The sequence below is a fragment of the Syngnathus leptorhynchus genome, chromosome 3, assembly GCF_054491065.1.
Source record: "Syngnathus leptorhynchus isolate UIUO chromosome 3, UIUO_Slep, whole genome shotgun sequence".
NCBI lineage: Eukaryota > Metazoa > Chordata > Actinopteri > Syngnathiformes > Syngnathidae > Syngnathus > Syngnathus leptorhynchus.
In genome coordinates this window covers 10,879,019-10,898,956 of record NC_141197.1, presented here as the reverse complement: position 1 = coordinate 10,898,956, position 19,938 = coordinate 10,879,019, and the positions used below count along the sequence as shown (strand labels likewise).

Genomic DNA, 19,938 nt, shown 5'->3' with positions numbered 1-19,938 from the left:
AATAATTGTGCAATGACACACGCTTGGACACACATTCCCTTAGCTTTTTGTTTTTAATATGTTGTTATATAGATGGTTCATCCATACACCAACCAAAAGCTTGAGACCTTCACGATAAGTCCAATTGTACATGCTTCAGTAATGTAATCAATTGTACTTTTCAGTGCTCACAAACACTAGTCCTGTAACCATACTGTACACCAAGAACATTCTCCTCTTGCAGAAATATCTAAGGTTTCCGACTTGCCTCCCCCCCGATCCGCTCTGTATGCAGACAAGTAGCTGTCGAGACAAACTTACAGCTGATTTCATTTTTAAATAGTCTTCAATTTCTTAAAAAAAATGCAGTCTGATACAGAAGGCTAGGAGACCTGAACAATATGAAAGTGCTAGTCATTAATTTACAGAGATCAGGCATCACACATCATAGCGCTATGAAGTATCCAATATGCTACATATGAATACAGTTGTTGACACCTTAGAAATGCCTCTGGTTGCTTTTCAAGGCTACTTGAAAAAAAAAAAAATCAATAACCTTAACTTGTTTATAAACATTATACATAAACCGGACCGGCTTATGCTGAAAACAACAGACCACCACTACCAGAGGTATAATCTTATTATGGCCATGTGGCCAAGAGAGTGATAATGTAATATTTCGTCCCAGTCTCAATTTAAAGTTTAACCTTTCAATTTTGTTTTAGTGGAGGGGGGGGAAAGCCTGGAGAGTTGACAACTCTCTTCACTGGACTCCAGAAGACAGTGTTGTTCAGAGCATTTCCTCTTGTATCGTGCTCAAGTTCTTGGTTTGTTTTCCCCAGCCATTGGTTGCATTTTGGTTGCTCTCGCGCATCTTCTCGTGCTATTTCCCCCATTTGATAAGATTGAAGAATGACTGAGAAGAACCAGTTCTGGAACCACTACTTAAGGGAACAACACAAGCTTTTTTTTTTTTCACTTCACTACAATCAGTCACAGAGTAATAAAAAGTAGAGAGGGTGACTCAATTCATTCCGGGAGTAGTGCCTCCAAAGTCAAAACTAGGTGGCACCACTGGCGCTGTGAACCTGTATCCACCGTGTTTCTCGATCATCTTGGATTCTGCAAGAGGAAATTAGAAAGCTTGGTGACAACTCTGCATATTCATGTGTCCCTTTACCTATTGAAATCTGACAGCCCACTCACCGTGTGCTGCCCGTCTCTGGTCTGCAAGTGTGCCGATGTCAAGAAGCTGTTTGCCTTGTTCTTCATCGAGTACTTGAGTTAGTGCCTGATACCACGCAGGGTCACGCGTCTGGATACCTGCACAAGAGCGACGACCGTTCGTGAGCCGTGCAACTATATACGACTGTTTGGATTTGTGTGACCGTCTTACTCTGTAGTATGGCTTTAAAGATCTGATACTCGTCCACCAAGTTGTCTTCGTCGTCCACAGCTGTAGTGTAGCCCTCGAGTGCGGTCTCCTCCGCATCATCTTCCTCCCAGTCTTCGTCATCTCCGTCCTCACCTGCTTGCTTGGCAAGCATCTCCAGGTATTCCTGACTTTCCTCGTCAATGTCGTCCTCGTCACTGCCCAGCTCAGCTACAAGTAGAGCAAAGGTTTCAAACATCAGTTGAAACACCGCAAAGCTTCCTTGCAGTTGCAGTAGTCGTGCAACTGAAATACATATTAGGGATGGGTCCTTTACCTTCCGTATTTGAGCCAATATACGGTACTCAAAAAATTAAGTACAACATATTTTTACTTTTTTTTTTTTTCAAAATATAAACATGAAGTTAAAACAGATGAGCCAAAGAGGATATCGTAAAATTATAAATATGTCATTTTACAAGAAGTAAAGTCTAAATACAAATCATTACAAACCATTTAGTGCGAAGCCAAGTTATTTGTCCAAAGAGCAAAGTTAAAACAGTGGTAAAAAGAACAAAGATAAATAATTACCTTAGCGTTTGAGCATTTCTTGTGCACTTTTTCTTTCAAAACGAACATCATCACAAAACATTGGGATCAAATTAATCATCTGAATGTACCCTACAGACGACGGGATTTGGAAATACGCTTTCCTCATTACATATGAAACTATAAATAAAGTATTGAAACAATGTTGGATATTTTAATGATGGTAACGTGATTTGATTAGGAAGGGAAAAGATGGACTTTTCATTGTTGGCGCTGGGCAGTGTCAAGCGACGTGCCCGGGTTCCTCGCACAGATGTTCCAGAAAGGTCTTCCCGGGCGGTGGTGTCCTTTCTTTCATCCATCCATCCATCCATCGGAGCGGGGAACCTGGGTACATCGCCAGCCAGTGCCTGGCACCAGCGGAAAGAAGTATCTCCCCACGCTCAAAGCAGGCTGCCATTGTTGCAGTAAACCTCATTCTGTGAATTTATTTGTGTGGCTTGGCAGTGGGCAGCAACATGCTTGGTCGGTTCTTGCTATTTTTAGCGTGGGGGAGCCTATGTGAGTGAGTGGTACAATTACACTCATGTGCATGCTGTGCTCAAGTGCGGCGTTGAAAATCACCAACTGGTCTATTGACTCACACGGTCACCGCTCAGAAAGATGTTCTTCCAAACTGAAAGCGAGCATTGTTTGATTTCCTGTGAATCATATCTGCCTCACGATTGTGATTGATATAAATTCTAAAACATAACTGTTTAATTACCATCATGCATGTTCATTTAATACCTTTTCAAATTTGCGTCATATGATCAAATGAAATGACAACCTGTACAGTGTCAACTTAAAAAAAGGTTGTCCCAGTGAAATGGCATTCCAAAATGTCAATGTAACTGAAATGTTAATATTTCTTGTACCTTCCGTTTAAGATCAAACAAAAAGAAAAAGTGCATGATGTTCTCCGCTTCAGCCATCTCTCTTATCCTGAAAATTCTAATACATACATATGTTCCAGATATAAATTCACCCACTTTTAAATATATTTCTTATTGTTCACAAAATGTTTGTGGTATCGGTCCATCCCTAACAATAAGCCAATGAAACCGCTCAAACGTACCATTATCATCGTCATCATCCCCGTCATCATCATCGTCGTCATCCTCATTTTCATGCTCTGCTCGGCAGGCGTATGCCCGCTTCAGGCCATTAAAGAGCAAAATGGCTGCTGGAAGGAGCTGACCGCCAACCTGGTTGATGACTTGGGGTCTGTGTTCCAGGTCAATGAGAGCACAAAGGCCCAGGATGCACATCTTCCTGTCGTGGAGGCTGTTTGCAGAACCAGAAGAAAAGAAAAGATGATCTGGACATCACTAAGACCAATGTGTCTCACAGAACATCCTCCAAATGCTTAAGACATACCCAACCAACCACGAGCACTAGTTAGGGGACGGCTAACTGGATGCCCGTGAAGCATGTTTTTGGGATGTGGGAGGAAAACAGAAAACCTGGTGAAAGTCGACTACTAGATCACATGCATAAAAAATGTTTCAAGAGAGATTTGAACCCATGAATTTTTTCTTCTTTTTTTTTTTTTGAAAACGGCGGGATTAAATGCGCCCGTCTGAACGAGTGGTGAATGACAATTATAGTGAGACACGGCAACATTTGGATCGAATGACCAGGACATTTTTTCCCCCAGACAGATACCAGGACGAGTACGCCTTTCTAGTAGTCAGATACGGACACTATGCACCAATACTACTAGTACTTTCTGATACATACAACAAGATAATTAGAAGAAAAAAAAACCCCAATTTAAATCCCAATATAGCAGTTTCCTTAAAATTGCATGAAATTTATGGCAATTTATTATTTCTAGTTGATCGTAAATTGCCACAATAAGCCAGCTGATACTGTGAAATAAGGCTGGTATCAGCACTGATAGCCGGTAAACAGCATATTTGTATTCGATTTAATGGGATTGATTATATTCTTCCCTTAAAACATGTTACAGTCAGTCAGCTATGCTAGATGTATTGAGTAATTTTTGATGTTGAAAGAAGGCCTACCCAAGGAAGCAGTCGACATCTTTGAGCCACTGGGTGATAAAGTGGTTTGTGATTGGCTCCGTATTATTGGGGAAGCGCAGATTCTCCAAAGTGTTGAGGAGCAAAGGAGGGCTATAGTAAAGGGCGGCAATGGCCACCTGCAAGCACATAGTCCTCAGCTCACTGGTCTTCACCTCCCGTGTCAAACGCTCCAACGCGGCAGCAACAAACATGGGCACAACCTGAAATTACACCAAAAGAAAATACTTAGGGATGGTATATGCATTGTGTTGATTCAACTTTGGGACGGTAAACCTCAAGCGCACTCTTTAAATGTACATAAACCGACCTGGTCAATGCCTCGACCTTTGCACTGCAGAATGATTACTTCCAGAAGCTTGGCCGCATGGCACTCGGGATCTTCGCCTGGATCACCTGTCAGGATCTTGTTGGGGATAAAAAAAAAAAAAAAGAAACAATGTTAAAAGTTGTGTTCATAACGCAAATTGCTTCTTAAGATTAATTATGTTGCAGCAGTTCACCTTTTTGCACATGTCATACATGATTTCCAGGTATTTGGTGTCTGAGAGAAGGGTGTCTGTATCAACTGTTACATAGTTGTGGAGGAGAGGCATCATGTCTGGAATGGAAACAAGCCTTTGTCAGACAAAACTGGTTGCAATTGCCGTGATGTTGAAAACAGGATACACCCAGTGTGAATGTGGTTTATTAGTGACCATTGACAGGTGCATGTTAAAGGGTGAGAACCTGTGAAATAGTCAAATCCATCCTGTTGGAAGACTTCATACACCAGTGGAAGGAGCTGCCACATTTGCGGTGACACCTGCTGGCAAGTCAGGCTGTGAGCCAATGACAGAATCTCCTCGTAAAACTCTGAAAAAAGTTCAACAATACCAAGCATGAAACATGTGAAAAAGTGTCAAAGCAAGGAGAAGACAAATGTGGCTGAACAGGAAGGACTGGCCACGCACGACTTACCCATTACATGTTGTTGCAAAACGGTGCCAATCACCTGCAGACAGATGCCTTCCAGTTGCTGTGTGATCTGCACAAGATTAAAAGGCAGTTGAGAGTCAAATCAAGATGCGAGAGGTCTTGAAAGTCACACTGACATTTTAATGTCACATAATAAGCTTGCATCAGACCTTTTCTGCAAATTCTGGATATGCAACATCAAAAAGGGTCAAAGTCTTTAGTATATTAACCTAGGTTTCATTAAAAAAAGATACAAAATAAAAATACATACAAAGCAAAACATCTAAAAATTGTGTAGGCAATAAAATCATGTATCAGTAATTCAGAATCAATCATTCAAATCTCAAGTTCTTATCAAGAGAAGAAAATGTTTTACTGAATCCATTCACTGACGTTTTTGTTCCATTGGTAAATAGTACGGTTTTAGTATGTTTCGCACTTATTTTACCACCGAACATGAAATTCTGTGAGACTTGATCAGTCAAATTGCTTTCAAACAGCTGTCAGTATGGGGAACATTACACTCATCTACACATCAAATAGGTGTGAGAACGTTTCAATCTCTGGGGTGGAACACCAAAGGATGGGAGCCATCATCGGTGCATTTATTGTATATTAGCACGACTGCTTGTGCAAACAGATGAACACTTGGGGAATGAAGTCTTGATGAAACAGTCGAGTCTTTTCTGGAGGTTAAGGCTTTGTAACATCTAACAGTATTTTGGCTTTGTGTGCGCATGAGCTTGCGCACAAACATTGGCAGTGGACCCCGGAAAGCTTTGCAGCGACTGTCTGAATGAGTGATTCAGGACATTGTGAGAATACAGCGTCTTCCAAGGAGTCGGTGGGCGGCTTAAGTGTGTTTGGCAGAAAGGCGACAGCAAACCAGAGGAAAGTGGTACCACGATAAGCCTAGCGTGTGCTTGCGTGTAGGCAACCTGCTCACCTCTTTGTGGTCCTCCACCACACTCAACAAGGTGTCAATGGTGTTGAGGATGCCCATAGCTGTCACGGCCTTGTCATCTCCTCCCTCTTCATCAGGCCCAGTCTGAATTACCTGGTTGAATGTCATAGCCTGCCAGACAGCAAACAGAGATATTGGTGGCTGTTTGTTCTAAGTGCGGTTAAAGATCAAATATTTTCCCATTCGCCAGTGACGGTACTGTTGAGTATCTTGATGACATTACAATATATTCACAGCCATGGTGCCAAGGTTTACTTCTACACGCAGTGATGCAACAACAGTCTGCCGTACTGTGACGTTAAACTACATTAAATTATCGAAGTGATTTGATTAATCGTTTCATCTGAAATTTGTCAATTCAGAGTGCTGCCTTATTCTAAACACAACCTGAGAAAGCATGTCTTATAGCTAAAAAAAAATAAAAGCACGTGCTTACCAGGTGCTGAGTCATCTCTACTGCAATAGGTGTGACCTCTTCGCTGTATTCACAGATCATCTTCTGGATGACGTTGGTGAGGTCGTCGTTTTCCGTCTCCCTGACAATATGCAGCAATGCCTGCATCACCGGCCGAATGAAGGGGGTTATGTATTCTTTGGCTAAAATACAAAAAGATCAGAACAGAAATTACTCCTAAAGTATATTCTGTACAAGACTCATAGCAGCGGCATCTTTGATTACCTTTGTCCTGGTTACTGATAAGAACCTGCAGGGCAATGGCAGCCTCCACCTTCACTGGCATCTCATTGTCATTGATTAGGCAGAGGCGGGTCAGCTCCAGAGCAGTTTGTAGGTTCTGGTCACTTTTGAACCTCACCTCACAGAAATATTGAATCACCCAGCAGGCCTACAGTAAGGTTTAGAAGGCAGGTATACCATGTTTATAAAAAAAAAAAAAAAAAAAAAAAAAAAGGGGACTTGCACAACATGTCAAATATGAAATCCAGCAAGATAGTATTGATTTAATTCAGAATTAATCACAGCATTAATTACATTAATCACTTACTCTGGCTCTCATGTAGCCCAGTTCATTGCGAAACAGGGGGAAGACGTGACTCTGCAGCATGAACTCCATCTGGTCCTTATAAACCTTTTTCTAAGAAATGGGAGGTGGGAATCATACTGTCATGGTACGCAAAGCAAAATGCTTTAACAGCGCTTTCCTGCATGGTTAATATGCGAAAACTTCAGATTTTTCATTTGGCAGTGCTTATCATAAAAATGAAACCCTAAATTACATCAACTACGATTACATGCAGTTTCTGGAACATAAGGAATAAACCGGCTTACATTCCCAGCGAGTTGCACAACAGACCAACGATACTGTATGCGCTTACACACTTATTTCCACCGTGGGGGCAGAAAATAACAAAAATGCAGTGGAGAAATCAATGTATTCAAGTTAGTAGGCTCAAGGAAACGGCACATACAAGTACTTCCTGTTCAACAAAGACAAGTATTCCTTCGTGCGGAGAACACAACCCAATACCTCGTAACTCGCTGATGATGCGATGGCCCATACATGCTCAAACATTTGGGTTAGAAAAGGGGTGACCTGGCAATCTCGTTCGAAAACCCAGAGTAATGGCATATTCTGTTTCTTTTGCAAGAGTTCACATTGCCTTTAAAACCCCAATACAACCAATATTCGGCTTTTAAAAGGGTTATTGGCTGCATGTAAACACAGTCAGTGGCCTCTATAGAAAGAAATGGTTAAATGATAAGGATTCAGTTCAAAGGGGGAGTTGACAAAGTAAAATGATTATGAATGAAAACTTTGTAAGATCCTTCTAGGTCAGTACACGCCTTCAGAAATGATTAAATACCTAGCCACCCGCATTTCCAGTTTGGAACCTTAATTTAAATTAGCGTGAAATTAGCTGCGTCAGAGTGAGACTGTTTCCCCAAGATCGAGAGGGCATGTCGCTTTTAAAAGTGGGTTGGGATGCAAATTACCTTGAGCAGGATCTCAGCCAGAGAGCCTATCATGTGGAGGGCACCGTCTTTTTTCCTGGGATCAATGACAGGATCAGTGAGAATCTGGTAGCAGAAGCCCATTGTCTTTTGCAGCACCTTAACAGAGCAAGATAAATAGTCGTATTAGTGCCAAAAGAGGATTTAAATGGGTTTCATTTAGCCATTCAGAGGATTTGACCAAGTACAGAACACTCACTGACAACTCAAATCATGGGAATAAAGCCAGATAAACTGACCTCCTTTCGTTTATTGCAGGCTGTGAAAAGGAGCGTCTGGGCGGCTGTTGTAGGAGAAATGAAGTCCTCGAATACATCTGAAGTGGTGGATCAAACAAATTACTCATCAGAGAGTCAGTAAATTCTTCAAGGAACGACAATGCCTGGAGACATTTTTGCTTACCAAACTTCATGCGAATGTATTCATAGGGGTCGTCTTTCCAGCGCTCCTCATCAGCGTCTGTATAACACATGAGGGGGAAAACCACGTCCTGAATGATGCCCTGGAGGACAAAGACAGACGTCAGAATGATGGTAGTGTAACAACAGAAAAAACGCAAAAATCACCGTTAAGGTCTTACATATTTCTTACTGTGTATTAAAAATATTGTTCAGCGGGGGGAGGCAAAATTGATCACTCAAATAAATGACCAAAGCATCCACTTTAGAATCAAAAGGTGTCATCTATGAAATTCATACTTTCTTCCAACGCCAATTGAAAATTGTTAATCTGTTGGCTGAACATTTTTGCCTGAGGATCATGACAGTAATTCACATTGATTGCGTACCTGAATGTGTGGTTTGAGGTTTTTCCACGTGAGAGCATGAGCTATCCCCTGGTTGATGTAGTTGAGCGTTTGCTGGAGTACTCGGGGAGCCACATATTGCTTTTCCTTGTACTGATATAAGACTTTCAGCAGCACCTAAAATTTTAATAAATGAACATATGTCTTTAATATCATTTGCAATCCAGCATTTAGCCCGTTGCAGAGTTGCAGAATAGATCACAGTGCCTGCTCCATACCTGCTGTGCTGCCACTGCATATTCCTTGAGGAAAAGATCAGCAAACTCTGTGTACTCTTTGGTTGTGTTGCCCGGGCTTCCGTATCTACAAATTAAATGAATTCTTAGTGTTTGAAAGTGACTCCGATGACACGGTTAAGACTGTAATGAGATCTGTACCTTTCAAATAGCCGAGCCAAGATGTGAAGGGCCCACTTCTTACACTTCCACCAAGGCAGCTCGGGACGCTCTTCTTCATCAACCTGCATCGTCTCCTAAAGCAAAAATGGCCAAGCCGGTGCATAATGTGGAAATTCGAGGCGAGAAATCATTTGAGATTTTAATGCGACATGAATACTCGGGCGCTCACCGGGGGGACGTCTCTATCCACCACAGTCTTGAGAATCTCCATCCATTCTGTCAAGTTTTGTCTGTTGATGAGTTCCAGGGGGAGGTTATACTGTGACACAGAGGAGAGAAGTCACTAATAATCCTCACCCAGATTTTTTTTTTTTTTTTGTACTAAATTCAACACAGAACATGCTCTTTAATTTCTGTGTATGGGTCTTAATATTCTGCTGAACATGCAATGTGAGAGTTAAGATTCTGTTATGTGAAGAACAACAGACGATATGTACATAAAATACAAAACAAGTACGCAATACAATACACACTTTACCTACATATATTCAAACATTCAGTATACGTACACCGTGGACACTTTACACTTTTGTAGACAGACACAAATCAACTTGACACTTACCCCATAATATAAAATATCCAACATTTTCAACACAACCTATCACCATTATTTATTTCCTATTGTGATAATGGTGGCCCACATGATTCTTGCGCATTTCAAAAATAAAACCCTTGCAGGTCTTTGTAGTTACAATAGAATCTAAACTCAAGCTCCCAAGCATTTTCAAATAGCCCTGGCATAGAGATGTTATTACCTGAAACAGGGCATAGAGGATTTTGAAGATCTGTTTCTGTACGAGTACAGAGTCGGTGGAGTGGTCTGGGAGAAGTTGGATGAAACGGTCTTTCAACATGGGCATGAAGATGTGCATGGCAGCCACCAAAGGCTGACGTTCCTCAGGCTTCTTGTATCTGTATGACATGGACAATTCAGCCTCGAGTATGACGGTGGCTACCTGTCTGATGGTGCACTGACTCACTCGTAGTTTTTCACCAGCTGGTAAAGGCAAAGCAAGATGCCCAGCCATCCTGCCCTGTTGTCCGACTGAAGGTAAAAGCCAATTTTGTCGACAATGGTGGTCCACTTATTGGGGTAGTCGTGCTTGATCATGTGATGGATGCATGTTGTCAATTGGACCCTGTCAGTAAAAATGGATTGGTTTAATGCTGTGTTACAGAGAATTTGACTTTTGAATCTTCAGACCTCCAAGTAGGAAATGACAAAGAATTCATACTTGTGATGTTGGGACAAGCAAACGCATCTAACCCTCCACGGACATGCAGTAGTCCAACTAAAAGATTTCCTAAATGTAGCAGTAAAAGGTACACCAGGGCTGCCGCTATCAAATAATAATGACCTAATTGACTAATATAATTACGTTTTATAACGTGCATGAGTTGCAAATACTATTTTGGTCATATAAATTGGCATGTTGGTTTGGAGATACCGTCACACAAGCAATGGTGTGGAACTTCTCTTGTCAAAATAGCTTCATCTTTGGAAGATACCACCAAGTCATGGATGCCCTACAACTGTGCACTTAGCTGCAAATTGGGCCATTGTCTACTATTGCTTACTATTACTGGTTAATTTTTTAACTTGCAAACCAAAGTAGATAAAGAGAAGCTTTGGGTGATTTTTTGGATTAGCGGCACTCACAACTGCACATTGTATTAAAGAGGATTTTTGATCCAGCCCTGCATGAAAAATAATAGAGTCATCAATCATTGATAGAAATGAGTAGGTGGGGGTTGTGCATGTTTCTCTGTGCAGCCCAGTGCCCATTGCTTTGACCGCTGATTGGGGACCACTGCAGTACAGTGCAATATATCAAGATAGCAGATGAGTGTGTAGTCACCTGATGCGCTCAGGTGAGTGGATTATAGCCTCCACTATGGTGTCCCGAATGAATTGTCTGTCTTCATCAGGGATGTTGTTGACAGTCGTCTCCGTGGAAGAGCCATCTCCACTACACCAGTGCTGAGTTACCATGTTCTTAAGGTAAATAACACCTATGTTGAAAGAGATTAAAAATCATGTTAAGACAACAGGACAGGACAATTGACAATGGTAAATTGTGTGCAAGTACCCAAGTTGGCTAGGCAATAAAAATTCTGCCTTTTAATACTGACAAAATGGAAAACTAAAAATTAAAAAAAAAAATAGTGATGGTAGTAATATTGTTTTGACTTTTTTCCATGTTGACAAATTCATCCATTTGGAAAATATATATTTTGCATGATAATTGGGATTAAAAATGATCCAATTAGACAAGCTAATTTTGCACAACTCATTATTAAAAATAACAGTCAGTCTGAAACGAGTAGTATACGCTTCCTTGTCCTGGCCACTCCTGTTGCCATACCACTGCTGTCTTGAGCAAAACAATCCTACCCAAAATTGCCGTACATACCACAGAAATTCTTTGGCAACCACCTCATCGATAGTTGTATCAATTCATGACAGTTTCAAGCTATAATTTATACATAAATTGCAATGGGGAAAAACTACTTTAAAAGCTGAGCACAACTTACGCTCCCAGATTTCATTGAGATTTTAGAGGTTCTACTGTTCAATACTGCATTCAGGTGCCAGTAAAGAGCTTTTAAAATCTTCCCACATTAATTAGTAGAGCTTGATTGAGTGGTAATGACAATGCTTCAACTTCTTATTCTTTTTCACTCACCTTTGTGATTTTTATTCCATAGTGTTACATTAAACACAGTTGAAAGAGGATAAATATTATGACACCCGAGACTCACCTGCTTGCCTGACTGGCAAATCTAGCTGATCAGTCATGGTGATGCGCAGCAGTGTGGATAAGAAGTTTACCTGGGTGTGACCCTATAAATTGGAAATAAATAAATAACTCATCATTTGTACGCAATGAAGAAACAATATTGTCCCCATCACCTATCTAGTCATCCATCTTTTGTGCTGCTTATCCTTATTAAGATCGCAGGTGGGCTGGATCTTATTCCAGCTGGATTTTATTCCAGCAGACAAAATGCAGAGAACATAGAGAACAAGGTGGCCCAGCCTTGTCTATATGTAGCCTGAGATTGACTGCCATTTATAAAAAAAAAATTAAAAAAAATCACCCCCTGATTAATTGAATTTGTCAGTGACATGATAAAACAGCTCAAACTGATTATTTATTTTGACATATTCCTATCTAAATGCGTTCCTTCTGCTTCAATCACGCTCCAACATGATCAAACTTATGTTCTACATTCCAACATATCGCACTCCTTGTTCAGTCACTACTTGGCCATCTTCCTTAACAACAACAAAAAAAAGCCCATGACTAAGCACAGGTCTGTATTTAGAAACTGTGCACTTGAGCAGGACTCTATCCTCCCCCAGACGAGCTTTTGCTAGCTGCACAACTTGATGACAAGCATAGAATTTCTAATGACAAATTCGGACCTGCCGCCAGCTGCATTATGGAAAAGAAAAATCACAGCTATAGCGAATCACAACTAGGAAAAAAATGGGCAGTTTCATTAGCAGACAACTTATATTTGATTACAAAAATTACATTCGGACATCAGACAGTTCAAGTAAGGTTGTATTACACACTGACGTCAGCAAAACAGAGTTTCATGATGTACCGGTACTTCCAAGTATTGTGAAATCTTGCCATACACAATGATGCGATGCCATGTGGGTTTTTTTTTTACTACCTGTATTTTTAAGAGACTACACTGAACGTGATGAGTGCAGTATTGTCATTCCGGCTGAACTTTACAGTAAAGATGACGAAAGTCTGTCAGTATTGCGTGACATGAAATTAAACTTTAGACAAGACTTAAAACAAATAACTCAACACACCTTTGTGCTTTCCAGCACATGGCTTTAACTAATCCACGGCAAGTATATTAACTGCCGAGACAATAAATCATTTCCTGTTTTCACACGTCTACATTTTGTGAGAAAAATCTTTCAATTTTCTATGTTAATCAAATAGTTTTCTATAATGAAAAAAATAATCAATTTGGACACTCCCTAATTTCCATAATGAATGAAAGATTCCATTGATTTTAATTTTGTTTGAGATTTTTGATGCGTTTTGGTAGTAATATCGTTTTGGTAGTGAAATCAGAATTTGGTCATCAAAGTAGCAACTATAACATGTCTGCGTTTTGAGACAATCTGTCTTCTGTGAAGTACTTCAGAGGGGTATTTAAAAATGGGAATTTTAATAGCGTGACAAAAGTGTACATTGTTCACTTTCGTTCCGCAACCAAAAAGTCAGCAAGTCACCATATGGGAAAGCAAACATACGATTTAAAACGACAGAGGAGCCAACATAGCCGCCGCACGAACCAAAGACGACGTCGGTCAACTTCGGTCAAACTCGCGTATTCATGCACGTACCAAGAGATTCACAGGAAATCCTTATTTTAACATGGCATCGTGCAGAACAAATAGCAAAAATTCTGGTGGAATATAGAGAAGACAAACTATTTGGACGTTGAATCGGCATGTCATTGCTTCTAGACTTGTCGGTGACACGTGAGCAGCAGCAGCAGCAGCAGCTAAGGAACCCCTTGCTAATTTAGCTCATCGTTAGCCGAAAAGATCCCGTTTGTCTTCAATGAGTTAATTCTCGACTATGCCCCACGTCTTTTTAGATTCTATTCATACGGTTTACTTTTCACTCAACGTGTACGTGTTTAGATAACGTGTCTCCATTGGGAGCGGTGGGGTTGGTTACACACAACGAGGTAGCTAGCTTAGCAATATTAGCCACACAGCTGGCTCATGATTACGTTGGTGATGAACGAAGAATGCAAAACACTACAATTTGGAACCAAAGTTACCCGCCATTACGTGGTGTGGTGTCACAAAAAAAGTGTAATGTCCAAATGTAACAGTGGGACGATCACGGTGACAAACGGTGATCCTGCTTGTGCGATCGCACGATCTTGATGTTATGAGCCGAGGCCCGATGTGAGACCGCGCCATCATCAGCCACGAAAAAGCCCAAGTTGTAAACCTTTACCTCGCTGAGTTGTCTCTCCGCCGCTTCTCGCAGATTGGGGTCCATGGTGCCCCGCAGGGCCTCGACCAAAACCTCAGGATCCATCGCTGGGGAGGGGGGAAGAAAGAAAATCTTGCTTGCTTGGTTAGGATAGATGCTGTTTTAGATGTCTTATCAGCTCCCAAGCACTGCGCACATGGACGCACAGCTCTCCGGTTACCCGGCGCGAAAGGAAGCAGCGAAAGAAGTACCCGGATAGAACAGCGCCAAATGTGTGCAACCAATTTCCGGCTGCCCCCGCACGCCTTTGGGACTTGTAGTTTTTGGTCAAATTTCAACACATTTGTCAAATAACCCAAGTTTTACATGTTTTCCCCACAAAACCAACCAACTATTGAATGAACCTATAGTTACGTTTTGGCAAGCAGAAAACATTTTTTTTGTTTTTCGTCTGTGTGTATCAATAGCCCATGATCCTACATTTTTTTTTGTAGTTTTCTACCGGATGACTGCTTGTCACGGTCAGTAGACTGCTGTTGGAAAATGCGCGATGACACAAAAAAGGATGACAAATGACAAATTTCAAAGTAAGTGATGTAATATCCTTCATGATGCCATTGTAAAGTGTCTTGTGAAAACATTAGATGACACCTTGAAGCAAAGAACAGCGGGTAAGTCAGAGGGTGTATTGTCTCTAGTCGTAGGGCTTCATATCGTATAATGTAGCGCTAACTCTCGGGAAATATGAAATAATGAAAAATATATATATATTTCACACATTATTTAAGTTCTTTACTAGTAATTTCAATTATGACATTCAACTACTTACACGTCTCAATCGAATGAAATCATTAACATTCTGAATATTCAGGAGATCACCTGTTATTATTGTCCACATTCGAGATTACTTTTCTCCCCAGAATTCACTTTCACGCCCCCCCAAAAGAGATCAATGTCAATAAGATATTCTACCCCCCACACAAAAATCAACATAATTGCCATTAAAAACGAATCACCTGACACAATGCAAATCGTTTTTCAATATTTTATTTTTTAGAATAGTGGATCAGATTGTGGCTCATCTCAGTGCTCGTATGTCAATGGGTGCAATAACAATGTCCTACACCCGGAGGCGCTGTTGTCGATTGTATGCGTTACAGGGAAAACTCATCCGGTGAACGTGTCATCCCACCGATAGTGTATCGCTATCAAGTCTTTTGCCGGCAGGCTCATACACAAATCGGCCCTCGAGGGACGGATTGGCGTTATCTCAGAATATGGCCACTAAACGGAAAGAAAGACGAGTCACCGACGGCTTGGATTTGTCACAGGGAGAAGTGAACGCTAATGCTACGGACCATGTAACATTGACAGGTAGGCTTGTAGTTGTAGTGGCTAATTTGACGTTTTAAATCTAGGATTATTGGGTCAAATATTAATCCGTCCCGGATTTGTCGTTTGCCCAATTAACTCTGAAGCACACGAATTACTTTCGGCTTCGTTTGTCTTGTTGATTGCAGCTAACGATCATTTAATGTTCTGTTAGCTTAGCATCAGGGCAAAACCAGGACTGCTGTCATGGTGCAGTTGCCTGTCATTGTCACGTGACGATTCGCGTACCGGTGACGTTTTCACTGACGATCATAGCGATAAAAACTTGGAATTTGAACGCCAAACACTTTAATTACACATTCATTGAATTGCTTAACTCAAGTCCCTTTGCATCTTGGGTTACGACTTGTGATCTCATTGAATACTGTCAGTTTCAACAAGTGTGGGAAGTAACCAAACACTGTACTATTACTAATATTTGCCTACTACCTAGATGTCTGGCGACGTTTTACTCTTTATATGTGGTTGCTTTCTACTCCTTTGTCAAGCTAATTTACTTATTTCAACATCAGGGAATCTCATTCATCTTAAAATATATTTTAAAATATGCTGATAATTCATTTGTTTTCCATTGGTTTCATAAGAACGAGAAAATAGAACATGGACATGAAGACTGCGTTTGACTTTGGATGTCCGTCTGCTTTTGTTGATTAAGGATGATGTGAATATGAAAAGAATGTTTTCTCTAGCACATGGAAATGGTCAACCACAAAAGAAGCAAGTATATTAATTTCATTGACATCAACTGTTCTTATTCTTTCTTCACAGACAGCAATCATGCGAGCTCGACACGCACGTCTCTCTTAATTCTTCTTGCTATCTTCACCTGCTCAGCCTCACTTATGTACCTGGTCTATAGGAACTTCCCAGAGCTTACAGAGTAAGTACCTTTAGGTTACCATGGTAACCCAAGCAGTTACGCATGCAGTTCTGTGAATACGTGGTGATGCCTTTGTGTTTACTGTGGTAACACATTGACCGATAGTGTTTCGTTACATGTCCACACAATGTCTTGTGTAGTTTCCTCTTAAGCAAATGGTCTTTTTGTGAAAACTCTAGATAGTCATGTAATTATCGGCATTATAAATGGGATATAATCGAAGTGGCATGCATGCTCCCTTCATTGATTTTTATATTTATTTTTTTAAATCCACTGCAATCTGCAAATTTGCCATTTGAGTTTTCAGATTTTTATCAAACAATACACTTGACATAGAAAATTGCCGTGGTTGAAGGCGTGTTTCATACGAGTTCTAAAATAGAATCAGTGATCCATTTAAAGGACTGGCAAAAATGCTAATTGTTCATTTTTCTTCCAGTGATGAAATGGGGAAAATCAAGATACCTAAAGACATGGACGATGCCAAAGCTTTGGGAACCGTATTGTCCAAATACAAAGACACTTACTACAGCCAGGTGTTGGTGGCCTACTTTGCAACTTATGTATTGTATCCTCAGAGGAAGCAAAATTACATGATTGCAACAGTCATTATTTTATTACTTTGTTTTGCTACACTACATTACTCATCACAAAATTCCAGGGGTTTTGTGGAGCTGATTAATTCAATTCAATGGGGAAGGTGATACTCGACGCAAGTGTTTTGACTGAACATGGGATTAACCAAACTCGTATCTCAGATCCTTGCTGCATTTCATTTACTTTCCATAATGTTTAATGCCTTTTTTCCCCCCAAAATATATACCTTGACACCTTCCATTAGCCTTCAAACCTTCGCAATTCCTGGATCGATTTTCCTCAGCATCTTGTCTGGATATCTTTACCCTTTCCCCCTGGCTCTCTTCTTAGTCTGCTTGGTGAGTAATAAAAATCAACTGTATTCTTAGTATCACATTGGATTTAGAGTTACCCATTCTCATTTAGGAACTGTATGGACCCCGTTCTGACGTGCATAGTGTTAATTTAAATGGTAGAATTAAGCATAATTCCCACAGAGAAATACTTGTTTGGTTTAATTTTGTACAATATGTGATTTATTCCAGTTGCTTTGTCAAAACTCTGTCCTGTTTGTGTCATGGCAGTGTTCCGGTTTGGGGGCTTCCTTTTGCTACATGCTCTCCTACTTGGTGGGCCGACCAATAGTGTACAGATATCTCACGGAAAAAGCCCAAAAGTGGTCACAGCAGGTAAGATCAATTGTGATTGAAGGGGAATAAAGAAAGTTGGAGGCTCCTGTCTTGTGGTTTTGGATCTGACTATTGCGTAACGAGCATGGTCATGAAAAGAATGAAACTGGTGGATCAAAGCACTGCTATGTTTTAAGTTTCTAGAACAACATAAAATCGGTGTATAAAATTAAACTCAAAAAAGCCGTTGATGAGACATCTCACGTTCTACATTTTGTTTTTCCTCTGGCAGGTGGATAAACACAGAGACCATTTAATCAATTACATCATTTTCTTGAGGATAACTCCCTTTCTTCCCAACTGGTTCATCAACATCACCTCACCTGTCATTAATGTGCCCTTGGGTGTTTTCTTCATTGGAACCTTTTTGGGTGGGTCTTTTTGATTCTTTCTCTTTATATCGTGCTGAAATAACATCTGATAATGATTCTTTTTTATTTTCTTCATGAATTTGTCCGTGTTATTCACAGGTGTGGCACCACCATCATTTGTCGCCATCAACGCAGGTACAACGCTGTACAAATTGACCACCGCCGGCGAGGCCGTGTCCTGGAACTCTCTGGCTATACTTGCTGTCCTCGCTGTGCTTTCCATCTTGCCCGTTTGCTTCCAGAAAAAGCTGCAGCAGAAACTAGAGTAGAGCACAAAAGACCTCAGTATCTGATCTGGGCCGACCCCAACTGTGACAGACCCCCCCCCGCCCAATACTTTCGCCTCAGGAACGCGTGCCTGTCCTTGTTGCTCTGCATCCGTTGCAGCTGTGTGAAGTCCTCGTGTGAGGTTCTCCCTCGCCGATAACATGACAAACATGGCTGCATTGCATGGGCTGCACAATGGTGGTTTTTTTCCTGAAGTTTATCATGGTAAATCCTGCAGAGCCTTTGAAGGCACAACATGTTTCTGGTACGCTTAAGAAAGTTTTTAGAGAGCATAAGAACAAATTCTGGTGCATATAAAAAAATATCAAAAAACTTTCCGGGACGTACTAGAAACTTTAAGATGCATCTGGCAAAACCTTTGCTAGAAAACTGTCTGGCACATACTATGAAAAAGTTTCTGGCATGGTCAATAACCTACCATGCACAAAAAAAAATTGGTCCGCTGCTTTCTGGTGCGTACGCAGTAACTTTCTAGTGAGTTTGTTGAACGTCTGATGCACACAAGGAAACTTTCTGATGTGCACAATGGAATTTGTACTGCACTCATGAACCATTGTCATGCTCACAAGATTTTTTTTTTTTCCAGTTGCGCAACAGATAGTATCAGACCACAAATTCTCTAATGTGTACAAGAAACATATCTGCAACCCCCAAAATCCTTAAGGGGCCCTATAAAGTGTTTTTTTAAAGAGTGATTTTAAGGCACTTATAGGATGTGGGGACTGAATTATAATATTCAATTTATATATTTATTTGGGGGGGTGGTGGGATTGCAATTATATGTAATTGGCCTCCTTAATTTGGGGTAGTATTTCTGCTTGCTAAAAATAACAATTTAAGAGCAAAATCCACCATTGGAATTTCCCACCTCCAGTGAATGACATCAACATCCTATTTGTAGCTCCTCAACGTTCACTTCCTTTCATGTCTTTGTGTTTTTTTTTTCCCCCTTGTTATATTTCTGTGTTTAAGGAAGCAATAACTGGTGCACTGTCACCGCTGCGTTGAAAGTGATTTTCACTTTTATGTGTCATAGTAAGTGCTTGCTTTATGGAATGTATGGTGCAGCGGAGGGAATTTAAAAACAAAACAAAAAAAAATACAAAAATAAACTTGACCGAGATGCACTGCGCAAGTGCATCTTGTTCATGAAATTCTACCTCTAAATGCGCCTAGATTCATGGACATGTACTACTTTTTTTTTATTATTTTAACAGACTGCGGAAGCATTTCTTGATCCCTTAATTCAAATCTGGAGGATTGAATGTCGGATTGCTTCAATGCTCCTGTACAGTGCCAATTGATTAAAGTTTGCATTCTCCTTGGTATAAAATGACTGATTAGTGTAGTATTTTGGGTAGCCTAGAATTTTCTCCATCTCAAGGCTGACAAAACTGTTCACTGTTAGTATTTTTGTTTAATTTTTTTTTGCTCCTAAGAACACTGATGAAGTAAACATGCAGACGACCCATTTTTATGTGAAATCATTTGTTGACCCTTAAGATTTTTTATTTATAGCATTGTCACGAGTTGCTTGATCGCTTTTGTCCAATGAGATGTCTTAATACAACAGATTTCTACTAACTAATACTAGCTACTGTAAGAGCATCCCAAAACGGAATTTGAATGTTTACACAAAAATGCAAGTTGTTAAATCAAACTGTTGTGTTT

General features: G+C 40.5%; 2 protein-coding genes across 2 annotated transcripts; one reads left to right on the top strand and one right to left on the bottom strand.

Moving 5' to 3' along the window:
- Window positions 1–34: 34 nt before the first annotated feature.
- Window positions 35–14,523, bottom strand: ipo7 (importin 7). Its single transcript, XM_085907404.1, has 25 exons — window positions 14,093–14,523; window positions 11,847–11,928; window positions 10,943–11,096; window positions 10,064–10,222; window positions 9,839–9,995; window positions 9,253–9,342; window positions 9,063–9,157; window positions 8,904–8,988; window positions 8,668–8,802; window positions 8,283–8,382; window positions 8,120–8,196; window positions 7,863–7,979; window positions 6,913–7,002; window positions 6,588–6,753; window positions 6,345–6,505; window positions 5,891–6,019; window positions 4,948–5,014; window positions 4,717–4,842; window positions 4,491–4,588; window positions 4,298–4,393; window positions 3,970–4,190; window positions 3,018–3,226; window positions 1,376–1,582; window positions 1,186–1,302; window positions 35–1,101 (listed from the first exon to the last, which is right to left on the bottom strand). Exons 1-25 carry the CDS (start codon window positions 14,174–14,176, stop codon window positions 1,004–1,006), a joined length of 3,120 nt encoding a protein of 1,039 aa, XP_085763530.1. The 5' UTR covers window positions 14,177–14,523; the 3' UTR covers window positions 35–1,003.
- Window positions 14,524–14,758: 235 nt separating this feature from the next.
- Window positions 14,759–19,600, top strand: tmem41b (transmembrane protein 41B). The gene is made up of 7 exons (XM_085908448.1): window positions 14,759–15,445; window positions 16,232–16,343; window positions 16,783–16,911; window positions 17,185–17,278; window positions 17,504–17,608; window positions 17,841–17,979; window positions 18,079–19,600. The coding sequence occupies exons 1-7, from the start codon at window positions 15,349–15,351 to the stop codon at window positions 18,246–18,248; spliced, it is 846 nt and encodes a 281-aa protein (XP_085764574.1). The 5' UTR covers window positions 14,759–15,348; the 3' UTR covers window positions 18,249–19,600.
- Window positions 19,601–19,938: the final 338 nt, after the last annotated feature.

Excerpts from the sequence above, each read along its gene's own strand:
- ipo7 (XM_085907404.1), bottom strand. The coding sequence starts at position 14,176 with ATGGATCCTGAGGTTTTGGTCGAGGCCCTGCGGGGCACCATGGACCCC. Across the intron at positions 9,996-10,063 it reads CAGCTGGTGAAAAACTACGA|ATACAAGAAGCCTGAGGAAC; the intron begins GTGAGTCAGTGC and ends CATGTCATACAG. Across the intron at positions 4,191-4,297 it reads AAGGTCGAGGCATTGACCAG|GTTGTGCCCATGTTTGTTGC; the intron begins GTCGGTTTATGT and ends GTGTAATTTCAG.
- tmem41b (XM_085908448.1), top strand. The coding sequence starts at position 15,349 with ATGGCCACTAAACGGAAAGAAAGACGAGTCACCGACGGCTTGGATTTG. Across the intron at positions 16,344-16,782 it reads AACTTCCCAGAGCTTACAGA|TGATGAAATGGGGAAAATCA; the intron begins GTAAGTACCTTT and ends TTTTTCTTCCAG. Across the intron at positions 16,912-17,184 it reads TACTTTGCAACTTATGTATT|CCTTCAAACCTTCGCAATTC; the intron begins GTATCCTCAGAG and ends ACCTTCCATTAG.